The sequence below is a fragment of the Prosopis cineraria genome, unplaced genomic scaffold (genome assembly GCF_029017545.1).
Source record: "Prosopis cineraria cultivar Desert tree isolate PC_DT_omini unplaced genomic scaffold, ASM2901754v1 PC1, whole genome shotgun sequence".
Taxonomy (NCBI): domain Eukaryota; kingdom Viridiplantae; phylum Streptophyta; class Magnoliopsida; order Fabales; family Fabaceae; genus Prosopis; species Prosopis cineraria.
In genome coordinates, this window is record NW_026555332.1 from 29,856,398 (window position 1) to 29,873,901 (window position 17,504).

Sequence of the window (17,504 nt, forward strand, 5' to 3'; positions counted from 1 at the left end):
TGTTAATACGATATGAGAGAAAGTTACATTTTAATTTCTTCAAGAGCGAAAACATTACACTAAATAATTTAGGGTGCTCCTTAGAGAATATTTCAAAAGCAAAAATACACATATATCCTTTATTATTTTATTAATGTCATTTGTTAATGTAACATAGTGAATTATAAATTGAGAAGTTTAAAATTCATGCATTTTACGAGTTCTTAATTGTAAATTAACATGTAAATGTCATTAAAATAACATGTTGACAGATAATAAATTCAATTTCCAAAACACTTGTTTGATATAATGTAATAATGACTTGTTACTTTCTTAACAGCACTTGTTACTTTACTAGTCATAATGTTATTTGTTAATTTTATATAATTAATTACAAATTGAAGGGTTTAAAAATTCATATATTTTGCAAGTTTATAAATTGACAGTTAAATGTCATTAAAATAAGATGTTCATAATTCATACATGTAATAGAGTAACATTTTTAACCTTCATTTTATGAGTGCCATAAGTGGGTACTAGTAACCAAAGTTTTGTTGACACAACCAACAAACTGTTGTGTAATTGTGATTTTGGTATCTCTGTTCTCGTTTATCTCTTTTCTCTTTAACCTCTCAATTCTTTTGTTCTTATCTCTTTCCCTTTTCTTTCTTCTTTTCTGGATTACAGAGATCCAACACTAGCAGTAAAAGTAATTTTATCCCAAAAATCAAACATTTAAAAGTTTTTTGGGCTGACATTCAGTATGGATAAACAAAACAGAGTTTATCCTAAAAACAGTTGACATAGCATCTAAAGCAGCATGGATAAACAAAACCCTTTGTCATCGTGATAGTGGACATTTGAAAACAAGACACGAGAGATTGGCCAGGACCAACAGGTTGTAATGAACAAGTTGAAAAATAATCAAGATTCCAAAACTCCCCCTCTGAAATGGGTTTATCCTATACCATAACAATCAAAAAGGGAGAAGCAGATATTAAGCTTTTTTCCAAAAAAGAAAAAAAAAAAAATCATCGACTCTAGATTCCAGATTTCTGATCGTATCAAACATGAAGATAAGCAAACATTGAGATGACAATTGCTAATTCCACTGAGGTGTCACCAATTAAGCTGAAACTAAGGCCACATAAAAGTATGCTTCTTCAGACCGCTTTGATGTTGACCATGTGTTGGTAGAATTTGGTCTACAGATGGAAGATTGCTGCACCTGGGGATTGCTGTGTGAAAAGGTAGATACAGGATGAAGGCCACTCAAGGAATCTGGAACTGTTACTAATTACAGCTGCAAAAAGGTTTTCAAAAGAATAAAAGAAAAGGCTTATGGAAATGCTACGATGTATTTATCAGGAACAAGATCTAACAGCACAGATTAACTTACAATAAAATTTCCTACTAATAAGGAAGCAAGCAGCCATTCAGGTTTGTCCGGCAGTTTTACCTGCAATAGCTACCTTCTAGTTTAGAACAAGAAAACTGATCAGTGCAAGAAGCAGCAAAAGCATACACTTTTTTTTATCCCTCAAGAAGTTGGAAACAACCATAGGGCCTTACCCTTACTGGCTCAATATCTCCTTTTACGTTGGCATGAGATAGAGAACTTGATGGAGCATTTGAAAACCTAGAATTGGAGAACAGGCAAGAGGTAAAACGAGCTTCAAATGCACACTCAAATCTTAGGCTATATGTAGTAGGGGGCACTTTTAATATGCTAAGGGGAAGAAAAATTTTTGATACACACCTGATTGCTCTTGCCTTCCTTTTCTCTTCCTCCAATGGGTCAATTTTGGAAACTGGTGCAAACTTAGCAAGCCGAGCTTTCTTCTTTGCCTCGTCATCAGCAGCAGTAGATGCACGAGTAATCCCAGATCTGGAAGGCATGCCATATACGAGTCGTCATCATCATCATTTGTTTATAAACAAAGATCACCAACCAAAACATTGTGAAGAGTGGAAAAGTATAGGGGGAAGTAGGTGCCCATTCAGCTCCTTCATTTAATGAAACTGCAGGTAAATGATAACATTAGAAATCGAAAAACCTCTCTGTTCTAGCACTTCTCTTTAGGTCCTCTGATTTTGATGTTGATAATGCTTGTAATGCAGACCTAGTGCCGAACCTGCAGTAATGATTAGGTGAAGGAAATGCGAAGTCAAATCAAATCTAAATTCCACCAACCAATTAATTTACTTTTTCTTTAAACCAAAAAGAAAAAATTAGTAGAACGTTTCCAAGGGGAGCCAACATAGCATAGCCGTGATGCTAGAACTCATGGAAGTTTATGTGTTCATGTGTATGTGAAAAATCATCACTGTGGAAAGAAGAGATAACAGAAGATAAGAATAAACAAAATGGATGGATAGAGTGAATATGTTCACATTCTTGTTTTAAAATATATTACTTGCAATACTTTAATGAGTAGTTTAAAGCTTAAGGTATAATGGTTAATTTAATATCATGTGATTGTAGTTATTAATTTTTTTAAAATTATTTATATAAGATATACAAAATAAACGAACTTAAACCCCACCCAATGCTAGTGGGGATTGGGGACGCAATTTTTCAACAATGCACAGCAATCCAGGAAATCAGGGAATGCACAGTAGATTACTAGATTATCATCAACTTTGCAGATTCCGCATGCACAAGACCCTTGCATAGTTTTTTCCTCTGGAGGAAAGAGAAGTCTATTAAATAATGCATTAATTACAGCCAAGGTGATACGAATAAAAACCGGCATCACCAACTGTGTATTTAGAAAGTGCACTTGCCGCTGGCTAAATCAGGAAGCATTGCCGGCAAACAATTAAACAAGCATTTCATTTGACACAGAATATTTCCAATAATCTTGAATGAGTTATCATCAGTTACGTTAGAAAATTACCAATGATACCATGAAAGAAAAATACCAATGCTTAACAAAATGCACCTTTCATTCCACAAAACCAAGGAGCAAAAACAACCCAAATTACCAACGTTAAAGAGAACATTTTACTTTTCGGCTCGAGAGTTGCGCTTCTCTTGCTCAGACAACTGGACAGAAATTCCGAATCGCTCTGCTCGGCGCATCTTCTTTTCAACATCGGAAAGTGGGGCAACATTCCCTACTTCTGAAGCCGCTGTAGAAACTATCCCCTTGGATTCGAAACCTCCATTCGTAGAGCTGCCAGTGCTGGAAGTAGCTTTAGAAACCGGTTCTTGAAGAGCTGAATGTTGAGTAGAGGACGTATGGGTTTCTAATTCTTTGGAAGAATCAGCGATTGCTTTAGCGGCGAGAGGAACAGTCGGGTCTACGGTTTTGCCAGGGTTTTCCTCCGCAAGATTCTCCCCCGTCTTGGTTGCCATTGGAACAGTAATTGACAAGAGAACACAAGTTGCGTTAAAAGAACGAGACCGAGATTTACAAACTGGCATACGGATTTGATTAAAAAAAAAAAATTAAGAAGTACTTTTAAGTCAAAACATTTAGAGAATTATTATTTTAAATAATAATATTATCTTGTTAGGCAAAACAATTATTTGTTAACATATATTTTCAATAACAATTCAATGACAAATTTTAAAAAAAATGAATGAAACTTTTAAATAATAACGTTGACTTGTTAGAAGAAGTTATGATTTTCTACTCTAAAACCATTTGCTACAATATTTTAAAAGGTTCATTTACTGACGGAAAAAAATCAATGAATGGAACATTGCTTAATTTATGATTGATATCAGCATTTTTAAGTTTATTTTGTTATATTAACTATATTGAAGACGTGCTTCTTATATTTCCTTTAACTGATATATGAAATTTGATTTCGTTGTAATAACATTTATAAAAGAGAAGATAATGAATATAAATGATAGATGAAGATCGATCAAAAAACTAAAATTTATTTGAATTTCCTTAACGAAGAAACCAAAACACAAAAATATGTATCCATGTCTTTTGAAAAAGAGGTTCAACTATTGTTGTTCAAGCTACAGTCTAAAAAATTTTCTTGTAAACTACATTTGTTGTAGAATTGAGAGGGCTAAAATCTAAATAATGAATAAGAAGTTTAAGCTTGTCCTTTAATTTAACCCTTGAGAAAGCAACATATAGTTGCCCATGAGTGAATACTAGATTTGGCAAATAAACTCCTACTCTTGATAACGTTTGCCCTTGACTTTTATTGATGGTCATTGCAAATGATAGGATGATGGAATTATTGCCGACGCATGACAAAAGGAAGATCACCCTCAGAAGGATTCTGATACATACAATGAATATAAACTTCTTCACCCGAATTTGATCAATTAAGAATTATTCTCCTTATAAAATGGTTTAGGAACAAAGCGATCCTCAACCTTGTTTCATTGCAAAGTTCGTTAGCCTTATCTATATTTCTCATAGGCATCATTAGGACTCCAACCTTAAGGGTCAACTTGTATGGAGCCATTCTGGAACATTCAATTGTATTCAAAAATTCAGTATTGTAAATATCTTCAAAAGAATCTAAATCCTTGATTGCTTTGCATATTGAGTCTGAACTAAAGTATGTAACAAGCTCGCCCAAGAAGATTGAACATATGTAACTATTCAATTGATTAACAACTTCTAAAATTAGAGCCAATATTGCTTTATTTATTAAAAAATATTCATGCCTAAAATTTTCTTGTAACTTTGGATAAATACATTCCACAAATTTTAAAAGGATCTATGTACTTAAAGATTAAAAATACATCAGGCATGCCTATGCTTGATTTACCATCACCTTGATTACTGATTGATCCATCTCCTAAACTTAGAAGCCAATCTGAGAAAGATTGAATCTCATCCTTTTCTATTTTTGAACTTGATGTAGCAAGCCTCATGTTCTTGGTCAACTTGTAGATTTTGCAATGATACCATAGATATGATGAATTGGTGGAAGCATTAATAATATCAGCGCTAGAACCTCTAGGTATTACAGGTAGAATTTGTTGGAAATCTCCATGAAGAACTATTACTTTGCTCCAAATATTTGTTCATTATGCATTATATCTTTTAGTGATCTATCAAATGCTTCAAAACAATATTTTTTTTTGTCATGGGTGCCTCATTTGAAATAATTAAATTAGTGTTTATTAGTGGGTTGGCTATGGCAAAACCATGCATGATGTTGCACGTAGAATCTTCAATCATCTTTTGCTCATACATTGTTGTCTTAGACTTGTAAAGGTCTATGTCAAAGTTCAATTCTTCCATGACAAGATGATTAATTGTGTTCATGTTAATGACAAATATAGGCTTTGGCAAGGAAGGAAAATCATCCAGTAATCTTCCATTTTAAAGTACAACATTTTCGCTTTCTTTATCATCAAAGATGGATGTTACATAAAACCAAATTTTGAAGTGAATAATAGGGTTTTTTTTCTACTATATGAATTTAACCATAAAAATTATTTTATGACAAGTTTATAGCTAAAGATGGATATATATATATATATATATATATATAAAGAATCAAATACTATGACTATCTACTTCATATATGATGAATATATTTTTTAAGAATAAATTTTAAAACGGAGTGAAGTTAAATAAATAGCAAACCATAATAATGATATCAAAATTGATTTGATAATATATGTTGCTCTTCTAAACATCTGATTTTAAGTGATAAGTACTATTTATTTGCTTATCATATCTGAATGAGACTTTTTTTTTGTTTTGGTTAAAGCTAATACATGGCAAATATTATCTCATTTGGAAAAAAGATTTAATATGTGTTGATCCATCATAACTAATGAGGCATTTCACATTACAAGAAGAAGGGTCTAACTTGTTTCAAATTGCCTTGCAATTGGTGAGTAATATATATCATCATATATTAACTTGGCTGTTTGACTCTATGACTAACTATGGCTGGCTAAGACATGTTGGATAAGCTAGTACTCAAGAGAGGGAGTGAATTAGGTGATACTTAATTTTTTTGGTGAACTTAGAAGAGACGAAGATAGATGCAAGGAATAAATAGATTTGACATAAGAGATATATCCTAATTCATCCCAAATCTTAGCCTACATCTAGTCTGCAAGATCACCCTTGAGATTTTAACTAAATTCACAAGCTTCAATGGGTACCTGTAACATCCAAAAAATTTTAACCCTAAATTATTAACTTAATTAGAGTAGTTAGTGAGTTAATGAGGTGTGTGGTCAGAGGGACTTAACTTGGTATAATCGATGTGATTTTAGCCTCAGAAGTGGGTTCAGATTGAAGGCGGGCCACCCGGGCAAGGAAAGAGCATGAAAAAGTAAAGAGTTGTGTCCTGTGCCACACACTATAGCACGTGGTTGGTCCACTGCAGTGCATGGACGCAATTTGAAAGTAACGAGCTCTTCTATGCTATACACCGCGGTGCACGGCCAAAAATCTGATAAATCTGATTCGTGAGCTGTATGAAAACAGAAGAGGAAGAGAGGAGGAAAACGAAGAGCTTGGTTTTGGCTCTGCTAGGGCACGATATTTGGCCCCATTATGGATAGATTAAAGCTCTTAAACACCCAAGGTAAGATTATAGTGCTTCCTTCTTCCCTTTCCTCTCTCATTTATAATTATTTATGGTAGGGTTTGAGTTGGGAGATGGATTTTTGGTCCATAGGAGTATGGGTCCAATTTTATTAGTTAAAATGAGACTAATGGGAGTGATTTAATGTATTGAAACACCACATTGATGATTTTAGAAGTGGTTGGTCTATAGGAGCATTCAATATTTGAAATTTGGTATTTATGAGGTAGTTGAGAGAGGTTAATGTACATTAATGATAGTTTGAGGTATTATTAATGATAATGTGCATTAGTAAAATCTAATGAGCCCATTGGGTGTGAATGGGTAGTGGTTATGAGTTAGTAAAATAGTATATATGGAGTTTTATATTGATAAAGCTTAAAGAGCTAGATGATAATGATGTCCTTATGTTTTAGTTGTAGAAAGGTTTGTCTTGGCACCTTTCGAGCTTGTTGAATCTTGGGAAAGTTGATATAGTGAGGGGTAAACCTTTGACCTCTCAAAGATTTGAGGTAACCAAGGGAAACTCAATTTTTATAGTTAAATGTTAATTGTGTTGTAAAATGTGATTTGTGAATTAATTTGATGATGCATATTGGCAAATGCTTGAGTATGAAATGGTTTTGAGAAAGAAAACCTTGATTCTACAACCCTTGATGTTTTATAAAATTAATTATGATTTATTACTATGGGTGGAGAATTGTGATGAATTATATGTTAAAAATGTGGAGTATACATGTTATGTGAGGTCATGTGTTGAGTAATGAATGTTAAAATGCATAAAATGTGTGAAATGTGCATAGCATGATTATTAGCGGGAGTTCGCCTAAGGAGAGGAGTAGTTTGTTATGAAATCCATGTGGTATTAGCAGTAATTATTGGAATTGGGAACTAGCTTTGGCACTGACCGTTAGAATTAGGAGATAGCCCTTATCCCATGGTTGATTTAGGATTGTCCCCTTGTTCTATGAGAGACTCGAATCTAACTAGTCTCCACTAGTTCATGAGGAGGCTAGATTAGGGGTACGACACCCCATGGTTGTTAGTATTAGGGGAAACCGGATTACATAAGTGAGTGAGTTAACCTTGGTCTAGTAGCTCCTTACAAGTGAAAGGCAGGGTTAGTCCATAAAGGACGTAGCCTTGTGATAGCCACCGATTTCATGTTGGAGGTAATAGAAGCATATAAGGTGGCACATGATCATGCATATAAGTCCGACCACATGGTTGTTAGTATTATGGTCTGGCACGTGTTAAGGGTGCAGCGTTGTTATTTTTGTGACCTAAGTTATGTTTTGAAATACAACATGATATAGTATTTTATGGAAAGCTCGGTCACATGGTTGTTAGTTTTATGAACCATGGCCCAATACTATGTGATATATGTGATATGTGCCTATTTGCATCTATTTAGAATTAATATGTAGCTGTAAGGGTTAAGTGAAACTTGATTACTGAGTAGTTATACTCACCCCTTAATTCTCAATATTTTCAGGGATTAGCTCATTGGATCTAAGTTGGAGAAAACACACAGAGACTTAGGATTTGTGGAGTAAATCCTCTTAATGTCTCTCCTTAGTAATTACATATGTAATTGTTAATGTATTTGCCAACTAGGAACAATTGTCATGATTGATGCATTACTTGCATAATTTTGTATTTTAACTAGTGTATTTTATGCCCTGGGTTAGTAATATTTTGTTGTGAACTCATGGATAGGGCCAAAATACTTGTACAAGTAGGAGCATATGTATTTTTTGAAAAATATGAACGAAAGGGTTGGTTTTGTGCAATTTTTCCTGCCCCTTTATATTTTGTGAAAATTAGGGTTTAGTGGTAATTTTGTGAAACAAGAATTTTTAGTTGTGTGTGGTGTGTTGCATGAGTCCGCAAGAGTCTATTTAGAGTGGTTGGAGGGTTGGTGTAGGCTATTGGCACGTGTGGTTGAGTTGGGACATCCCATTTGGGAAATTTTGTGAAAATGTGTCAAAGTAGGTTTTAGTGTCCAACTTTTGATAGAAAATGAATTTGAGTCTAAAATTGGTGCCATTAGCCAGAGCTAGGAAAAAGCTTTGTGTAGACACCAAAACTACCTTAATGCATCAAAAGTTTGCTCCCTATGCTATCAAATGATAGCACTGATCTGTCAAATTTCGTGCAATGCACTGTGGTGCATGGCACAGAGGAGACATGCCGTGGTGCACGAACTGTAAGTCATGGTGCGCGGGTCAAATTTTGTGTAAAAATCTATTTTGAGTTTTTAAACTCATTTTTGGGTCTCAATTGATTTTCAAGCTTCCGCTTTGTTTTTAAAACTCTGATTTGGAGTCCATAAAATATGTTTGAGGTTTGAACAGTTGATAATTGGGATTCCTTGAATTAAAATTTTGAGAAATTCTTTTATAAGCCCTACAGTTTGTTAATTCTTGTAAGTTAAGTCTTGGATTACCGTAATTTGGAGTTAATTGTGATTTAACCTCAAGGAGGTTATAGTACTTGCGACCACAATATAACTCATAAGACTTGACTAGTCTTGTATTAACTATCTAACCTTACTACAACTAGCAAGTTGTTACAATTCACTTGAAAAACTCCTTTTCAAGATTTTAGCTTGTTTATAAAATAAAGATCTCTTAAAGATAAACTCTCTAGAAAGAGAAGATTAAGTACAAATGAAAGCTTAACAACTTATGAGATTTTTCACAAGATTTATTAAGAATGATAAATGAATGAATGCAAGACCTTGATACACAATTTTGAAAGCTTTTTAAAATTGTTCAAATGATGAATAATTCACTCAAAAATCAAAAATCTTGTTTTAGACTTGAATTGTATCATATATATAGTTTTAGTAGTTAACAAACCATTAGAATAGTGTTTGTAGCTGTCGGTGACATTCCTTGTATGTAACTAGACAATTCATACGTGAAATGGAGGTACACAAGTTTTAGACAAGCATGTGTGATAATTTAAGTGTGAATACTAGGGTGACTTACACGTGTTTTGTAAGATAAGAAGATGTAAACAATTCTGTGTGACAAAACAAACGTGTGACCCTCAAGCTCTCACATGTGAACTAACTGGTAGAATGTCGAGGCCAATCTATATGATGAATCACGCTCGAGACTAGCTTACTATCACACATGGAATGACCGTTCAAAAAATCCAAACTAGTTTAGAAGATAGATCATGTATAGAATACTCTACTACATACGTGTGAAATGGCTAGTTATAAAACTAATCCATTCTGTTAAACATATCATGTATGAAACTCATATACATTCAAGTGTGGATTGCATGATTGAAAAGATATAGAATAAAGGATGACAAATCACACAAGTGTATAGTATGAAACAAGCTTGAAATGGCTTAAGACTCACTTAGCCTAAATGTGTTTAAAAGACATAGTGATAAAACACATATGAATACTTTCCCATTCAGGCATGAAATGACACTTCACAATATGTAAAGGAACACAAGGTGACAATTCAAGCATGCATACACAAGGGTACATTGCATGAACTAGAGCACAAAAGCTTCATCAAGGCATTACACAAACATAGGTGACAAATCACATGTGGATCAATATTGATTCAAGCTTGAAATGTCAGTCAGTATGTCTAGACTCATAAATCACGTGTGTGACCATACTGAATCACAGGTGAATCATCATGCACTTCTATAATCCAATTCAAGCTAGAATGACATTATTTTCAAGCTTAAATTAACTAAGACAAGTCCTAAGATGCACAAATAAGACTTATGAGCTTAAGATGATGCATTTATTTTAAGGATGATAACATGTGATTAAGCTCTCAAAGTTTTCACATTGAATCTAAGAGAAATAAATAACTTATCCTATAAATCTTCCTCTATTGATTCTTCATGCCCTCGAGGTTTTGTCTTTATCCATGAATTTTTATGTATCTGCACATATGACACATACCACTTCTCTTAGTTTTGTAATCATCAAAATATATGATTCAACAAGACATTAGCTAAGCAATATGTTTGCAAAAAATATTCTCAGATAATGCCTTAATGCTTATATAGAGGCTTCTTTGATTGCATCAATATACTCTTGGTTGTCATTTGAAAGTCTCAAAGCATTGCATGCAGACCTAAATGTTGGATATTGAAATGGTGAAGCAAGTGCAATTCTTCCAACTGAGAATCCCCTTTGTTATTTTTTCCATTCCTTTATCCTCTTATCAAAGACATAGTGTGCGAGGAACTTAGAATATGTTATAATTCTTGCAATTGTATTATAAACATCAAAATTCTTTTCCATCCAAGTTAAAACATGGATTCTCTAATTGTTCTTTGGTTCATCAAGCTCTGCACATTTTCATTTCCTCTAAATATTACATGTTGCCTGTTTGAAAGATGATAGCTTAACCTTTCTATGGAAGGAAACTTGTGATAGATGTCATATCCAAAAATTTTCCATTCTCCCTCCTACAATGATATGTACTTACAATTTAAGTAGTGATTGATTTCATTAAATATAACCTGTGAGTTGTTTTCATTACTATTAATGTACATACCTGCTATGACCTAGTCATTACTTTTACTCACGTACTTGAACAAATAATTGGTTGATCTAGATTGATCAATCTTTTCAACATTTATGTGATTTAAAACATCTTTAGAAGCTTTTCATTATAAGGAATAATGTATCTATTGTCTAATACTATTCCTTTTTTCACAATTTTTTTGCTTTCATTCCTCCTTCTATATGTAGGATAACCTTTATCATCAATAACTATCTTATCAGCAAACTTTTTAGAGAAATATTTGTTGCACATACCTTCTTTCATACATAGAGAACTTTTATTTGCATGTCCACATAGACTATGAGTCATAAAGTTGCTAACTAAATCATAATGAACTAGATCTTCATCTTTGTCTGGAATTTTTGTAGATATGATGTTATCAACCTTTTAAGCAATATTGATTTTATCCTTGCTTTTAAGGAAGAGAATGATATGAGCATGTGGCAGACCCCTCTTTTAAAACTTAATTGTATAGATGTAACCTCTTCCCAAACCAAATAGTAGTCCTATAGCAATGTGGTAGATGAGACCATAGAGAAAATCAAATTGATCTAACAAAAGCTTCTTACGGTGCAGAATAGACAAAAAAGTTATGTAAATAATCATCATAAGGACCTATCTTTTGAGATTGGGGATTATATGTTTCTCAAGATTTCCCCATTGACGGGCATTGGATGCTCAATTTGAGCTAAAAAGTTATCTTCTCAATATATGGGTCCTTTTGAGGTTTTGAAAAAAAATTAAGTTAGTGGCTTATTAGTTGGCGTTGCCACCTCAATAGGTGGGTCTACATAATGTATTTCATATGTCACAATTGAAGAAATACCAGCCAAACCTTTGCATGTGATAGAACTCGAGGAGGTTGAAATTCAAGAGAATTTAACCAATTGAATTGAACCAGATCATATTGTGGATGCTAAGGGTAAGCAGCTTAGAAATAAGACAATCTGGTTAGTAAAAGTGATTTGAAAAGGGATGACTCCGAGAGATACAACCTAGGAGACTAAGGATCAAATGAGGAAGGAGTATCTACAGTTGTTTCCTTTGGTATGTTTCTCTCTTTGATTTATCAATTAGTTTGGATTTTTAGGACAAAATCCTCTTTAAAGTAAGGCAAAATGTAACATCTTGAAATTTTTAAGACTTAGGTTTATTTTAAAATAAAATATATAATTAAATTAAAATTAAAATTAATTTGATAGAGGTCCAAAGTTTGAATTTTACTAAGTAAAATTTTGGTTTTATTTTATTTTTTGCTATGGGAAAAATCACTAAAGTTAACCCGGGCTTTTGTGCCATAATAAAAAAAATGTTGGGCCCTTCTTTATAATTTTGCCTAAAGTAGTATGATCAGTTTTTTAAGAGCAATTGCCTGCATAAATGAAACAAAGAAAGCAAAGAAACAAAGAGCAAGAAAATGAGAGAGTGAGAGGAAGAAGAAAAGAGGAAGAGAGGGAGTTAGACTTGAATCTGGGAGGCTTTACGACTGTTGCGAGCTCAGCTATATAATAGGTAAACTTTCTACTTTAATCTTCTTCCTTCCCTCTTGGTTTTCTTGAGTTTTTGGAAGAGGAAAATTCTTGGTTTTGATTTTAAAGGCTTTGTTCTTGTAAGCTTTGATTTCCTTAGATCCTATATAGATTGTTTTGAGTTTTTATATGGTGTTTTAATATTTTGAATAAGCAATTAGAAGAAAAGAGGTGTTTTAGGCACAAATTCAAACCCTAAAAAATTAGATTTCACTCTTCAATGGTTTAAGCCTATTTATTTAGTTATAATTGTGCTATTTGAATCCAATAAGATTTAAATTAAGCTTTGGTTTTCATTATAAGGGCTAATTGCAAAAGTTGATAATACTAAGTGAAGGTTTTTAATTAATTAAAAATTATATGAATTAAAAATTGGCCTAATAGTGGCTAACAAATGATTTTGGTAGTTAAGTAGTACTATGAGAATGATTGGTTTAATACATAGACTATTGGGATGGATTATGGCTCATTGACTCAAGTTGTGTGGTATGAGTTATAGTTTTCTTTTATATTATTTGATATGAAAAGTGATGTGAATCACTTATATGTTGTAGGGAATTGTTGGTAAAACTTATTGAGAAGTTAAAAAACAAGCCAAGTCTTATTTTGTATAAAGGGAACCCTTTTGATGCCAAAAGGTTGAGGTAATAGGAGAATTTATATTTTTTATTGCTTTATTTAGTTACTTTTGAATAAATATTACTAACTATCATGCATTACATGTTTTAAAAGATTAAATGTGCATTATAAGTGCTTATGGAATACTACTTTGATAATAGTGCAAATATATTTTCCATTTATTTAACAATAATACTTTTATGGAAACGAGATTGTTTGCATGTATTGTAATCATAAAGAATTGAAGTTGCACTTAAGGAAGTGTAACTAGATTAGGTACCTTAAATAGGCTAAGGAATCGTTTAAGGGAGAATTATAAATATTATACTACCTTAGAGTGTTGAAGTAGCCAGTACTCGAGAAATGTAAACAAGAATAAAAGGCATGATCTTAGTAGGAGTTCACCACTGAAGAGGTGTGGACTTGTGATATTTTATACCGCTATTAATACTTAGTATTGCCTTACATATTGTGGGCTCGGAGCACTAAAGTGGTTAATGTATTGAGTGTTCAACACCTTTCAATAGGAGAGGGAATCTGATATATAAAGTATGAGGTTGAATACTTTGGTCAAGGTAGTGCTCACATGAAGAGTAAGTCAGGCTAACTTTAGGAGTGAGTTAGTTGTGACTGCTCAGAATTCACATTGAAGAGGCACAGGCAGTTCTGTGGATTAGGTCATGCCTTAGATTATGTTTTATGCCTATGGAGGTACAAGTAGGTATGAGGTTTACCTACAAGTTAAAGAGTGCCAGGGGGTATTTTATTAGTCAAGAAAGGCCATACCAGCCTATGTCATGCATTTTAAATAGCTAAATTTTATACTATGTTGATCTATTATTCATTTATTCAATTATGGCTTACTTTGTAATAATCAATATAGATTTCTCTATTACTAAGACTGTGGTTGTCTCACTCTTTTCTTTATAATATTTACAAGTATAGGCGAAGGATCTAATAGTGGTCGGGGCTTACTTGTGATTTGTAAAGAAAAACGTTCCCTTTTCTTTTGAGAAAGTATATTGTAATGTACGTAGGATTAGGATACTAGTAAGATGTGACTATACATATATGTGAATATGTGCAAATTGTGTGTGTGTGTATGAATTTTTGCTGCTTGTAAACTTGTGGCTCAGAAACTTGGTTATGGTGTGTTATTTTGATGGATTCATTTGGTAGACCAAGTTTCTACTAGAAGCAAATGTTTATTTTCATATGGATATAAATATATGTGATTCTATAAGCAAATACAAAGTGGTTGCATTGTGAATGGTGTGCTATAGAAAAACATAGATCTTGGATAGAGAGAGTAGGTGTACGGGTCCCATGAAAATCTCTGAGCTAAGTGAAAATGTGTAGCACATGTATTTACATGAGTATATGGTGTTTGAATTAGTTTTTAATCACTCTTGTGTGATTTGTGAATTTTGGGGGCTTAGGATCCATTTTAAGAAATGACACCCGGGTGGTCAAATTTTGGTATAAGAGTTTTTTCTATCATTTAAATATTCTCTTAGGTACTTCTAGTCCTATTTAACATGTCCAAAGTGTTTCTACAAGTTTGTGACTCTTAGGATGAAATTTGGACAATTTTGAAAATAGTTTTTAGCAAAAAGCCACACTTTTGCATCTGGGTGTCCAAATCTCAATTTAACCGTTGGATTGCTCTAAAATTTGAGTCACAAGTAAAAATTTTTATGAGCTTTGTATGGGCTTTGGAATCACATCTATCGGATATTGGATGAAGAAATGGCACACTTCAAAATTTACTCCGAAGGTGCTATTATGACAGCATTAAATTGTTGTCATGATAGCAGCAGTGTTGATGTTGGGACACATGTTCAATTCTATTAGATCTTTTTAAAATTTAGTACACTAGTAGTACCCTTTGAAATTGATAAGTGGGCTTTGGAATCCCTCTGATCAGAGATCGGATGATGGAATGGTGTACTCCGAAAGTTGGTCCGAAGGTGCTGTTAGCAAAAATGTCCAAATTTGTAACATGTCTAAAGTTTAATCTGACCATTAGATCTTTTTAAAATTTAGAACACTATTAATATACATTAAAAGTAACGTGTGAGTTTTAAAATCACTTCAGTTAGAGGCTAGATGGTGAATTGGTGCCTCCTGAAAGTTTACTCGGGAGGGCTATCGTGACAGCAATTAAATGCCCCTATTTGTTTAGTTTGCTTCTTTGTGTTATACCATAATTCTTCAGACTTTTCTTAAAAAAATTATTTAAATGTGTGTTTTATTATTATGTAAATTGTTTAGTATTTTAAATAGTGTGTTTCCTAGGTTAGTTTTAGGATTAACTTCTTAACAACACTTAGTTTGTTTGATTTGGGTGATTTTTGGATAATACTCAGGACAAGTGTTACATAGAAGGATGCCTTAGCATCATATCTTTAATCCTCCCATCCTCATGCCAAGTCAAATTTCTTGACTCTACTTTACTCTCCATACAATTGTCTAAATCTAGGTACTATGGGAAAGCACTATAACACCTTCTCAGGACTCTTCCCATTCTCCTTATAATGTGACTTTGAACATTTAGGGAACTCAAATAATGATTCATGTTTTTTCCTGAATAAAATGCATTCATTTGGGTAAGTATGTTTCTTCTGATAGTTTAAGCTAATGGATTTCAACATCTTTTTTGCATCAAATAACTTCCTCAAAAGTTTATTATCCCTTAGTAGCTTTTCATCACACAAATATGAAAGCAAGTTTGTGAAGCTTGTATCACTCCACCCACCTTTCGCGTTCAACTAGTACAATTTCAACACTGCAGTCAACTTTAGCACATGTTCCCTAGCACCAATGCACAATGGTGTCCCAGCATCACTTCTCAAACTTTCAAGCATTTTGGGACAATCATTGAGTTTTATTTCAATTGTGTTGGCCATTTCTTCAACATGATCTACTTCATCACACTTATGCATTTGAAATATAGCTATGGCTACTTCTGGTCGTGTCCCTTACCTTTCTATGCTTATATCAACACTTATATTTTTAATTGATTACATTAACCACAAAATGGTCTTCTAAGTCCCATGCAGTGATCCGCCTTATAAGTCCACATCTTAGACAAGTGCACATAATGCTCTCAATGCCTCCCTCATATTCAATGCTAACCTTAATAAAATAGCTCACTCCCCCCAAATATTCTCTTGATTGTCAATCCGCATACATCCATTCTTTATCCATAATCCTACTCTATCACAAATTATTGAGGGAAATGTGATGAGTGGCTCAATCATCATAAGTGCAAGATAATAAATAAATTGACTACTAACACAATAATGCATTACTCATGAGACATTCAATTAAAAAGGGTTAAGGTACATTTTTTCCCTTAAAGTATTTTCCAAAGAGTAGCTAGCACTCTAATATTTTTGTTAGAGCAATTTCGCCCTTAAAGTTGTTAAAACAAAGCATTTTTGTCCTTTCTATCAAATTTCTAACATTGCCCTTTAATGTTGATTGCTAAAAAAATTGACAAAAAGGGTAAAAATGCTCTATTTTATTAACTTTAAGGGTAAAATTGCTTTAATAAAAATGTTAGGGTGTTAGGTGCTCTCCAAAAAAAACTTTAGGGACAAAAATATACCTTTACCTAATTAAAAATAATAGGGATCCTTAACAAAAAATTCCTATTATTAAAAAAAATATAATTATATTTTGACTTGAAGTTCTTTTAGTCGTCTAATAAACCACAATTTTTGTTTAAAAGTACTTTTAAACAAAAGTTCGGCAGCATTATGAGTTAAAATTTAGACTTTTCCAAGAACTTTGCCCTCTCTTCATACTTAAATTCATCCCTATACAATTTACTTTCAGCCTAAACTCAATCACCAACAACAACAACAAAAATATCACCCATAATAAAAAAGGAGCATGATCAAAGAACAATTCCAAGTAAGCTTATTAACAACTCCAAGTTATTTGACTTGCCTTCAAGAACTTCAGAGTTCACATGCGTCTTAAGAGCAATTTCTATCTTTTTGGCATCTTGAAGATTTGGTTTTTAGCTTTTTCATGAAAAGGGGCTCGAGTTGGTTACCAAAATTGTATCACTTCAAATCAATTTCCCCAAGCCAATAATTGTTGCTTTAGGACCACTAGAACTAGAAACTTGAAGTGCATGGAGTAATGTGATAATTTATTACTGACAAAAATAAAACGTCAATCTCATACCCTCTTGCAAACTAGCTTAAAGTGACTAACCAAGATTCAATTCCAAAATTAAACCTATTTAAGCCTTTCCAAATCCTTATAATGC

General features: G+C 33.0%; 1 protein-coding gene across 9 annotated transcripts; it reads right to left on the minus strand.

The window, feature by feature from the left end:
• Positions 1-790: 790 nt before the first annotated feature.
• On the minus strand, positions 791-3,370 carry LOC129322253 (protein MODIFIER OF SNC1 11-like). 9 transcript variants are annotated; one of them, XM_054968438.1, is made up of 6 exons: positions 2,991-3,370; positions 2,037-2,114; positions 1,739-1,867; positions 1,552-1,618; positions 1,379-1,438; positions 791-1,217 (listed from the first exon to the last, which is right to left on the minus strand). In XM_054968438.1, exons 1-6 carry the CDS (start codon positions 3,338-3,340, stop codon positions 1,185-1,187), a joined length of 717 nt encoding a protein of 238 aa, XP_054824413.1. In that variant the 5' UTR covers positions 3,341-3,370; the 3' UTR covers positions 791-1,184. The 9 variants fall into 9 exon arrangements, with proteins under 9 accessions (XP_054824413.1, XP_054824423.1, XP_054824487.1 ...); XM_054968448.1 differs by having other exon boundaries at positions 791-1,294; XM_054968512.1 differs by having other exon boundaries at positions 1,379-1,451.
• Positions 3,371-17,504: the final 14,134 nt, after the last annotated feature.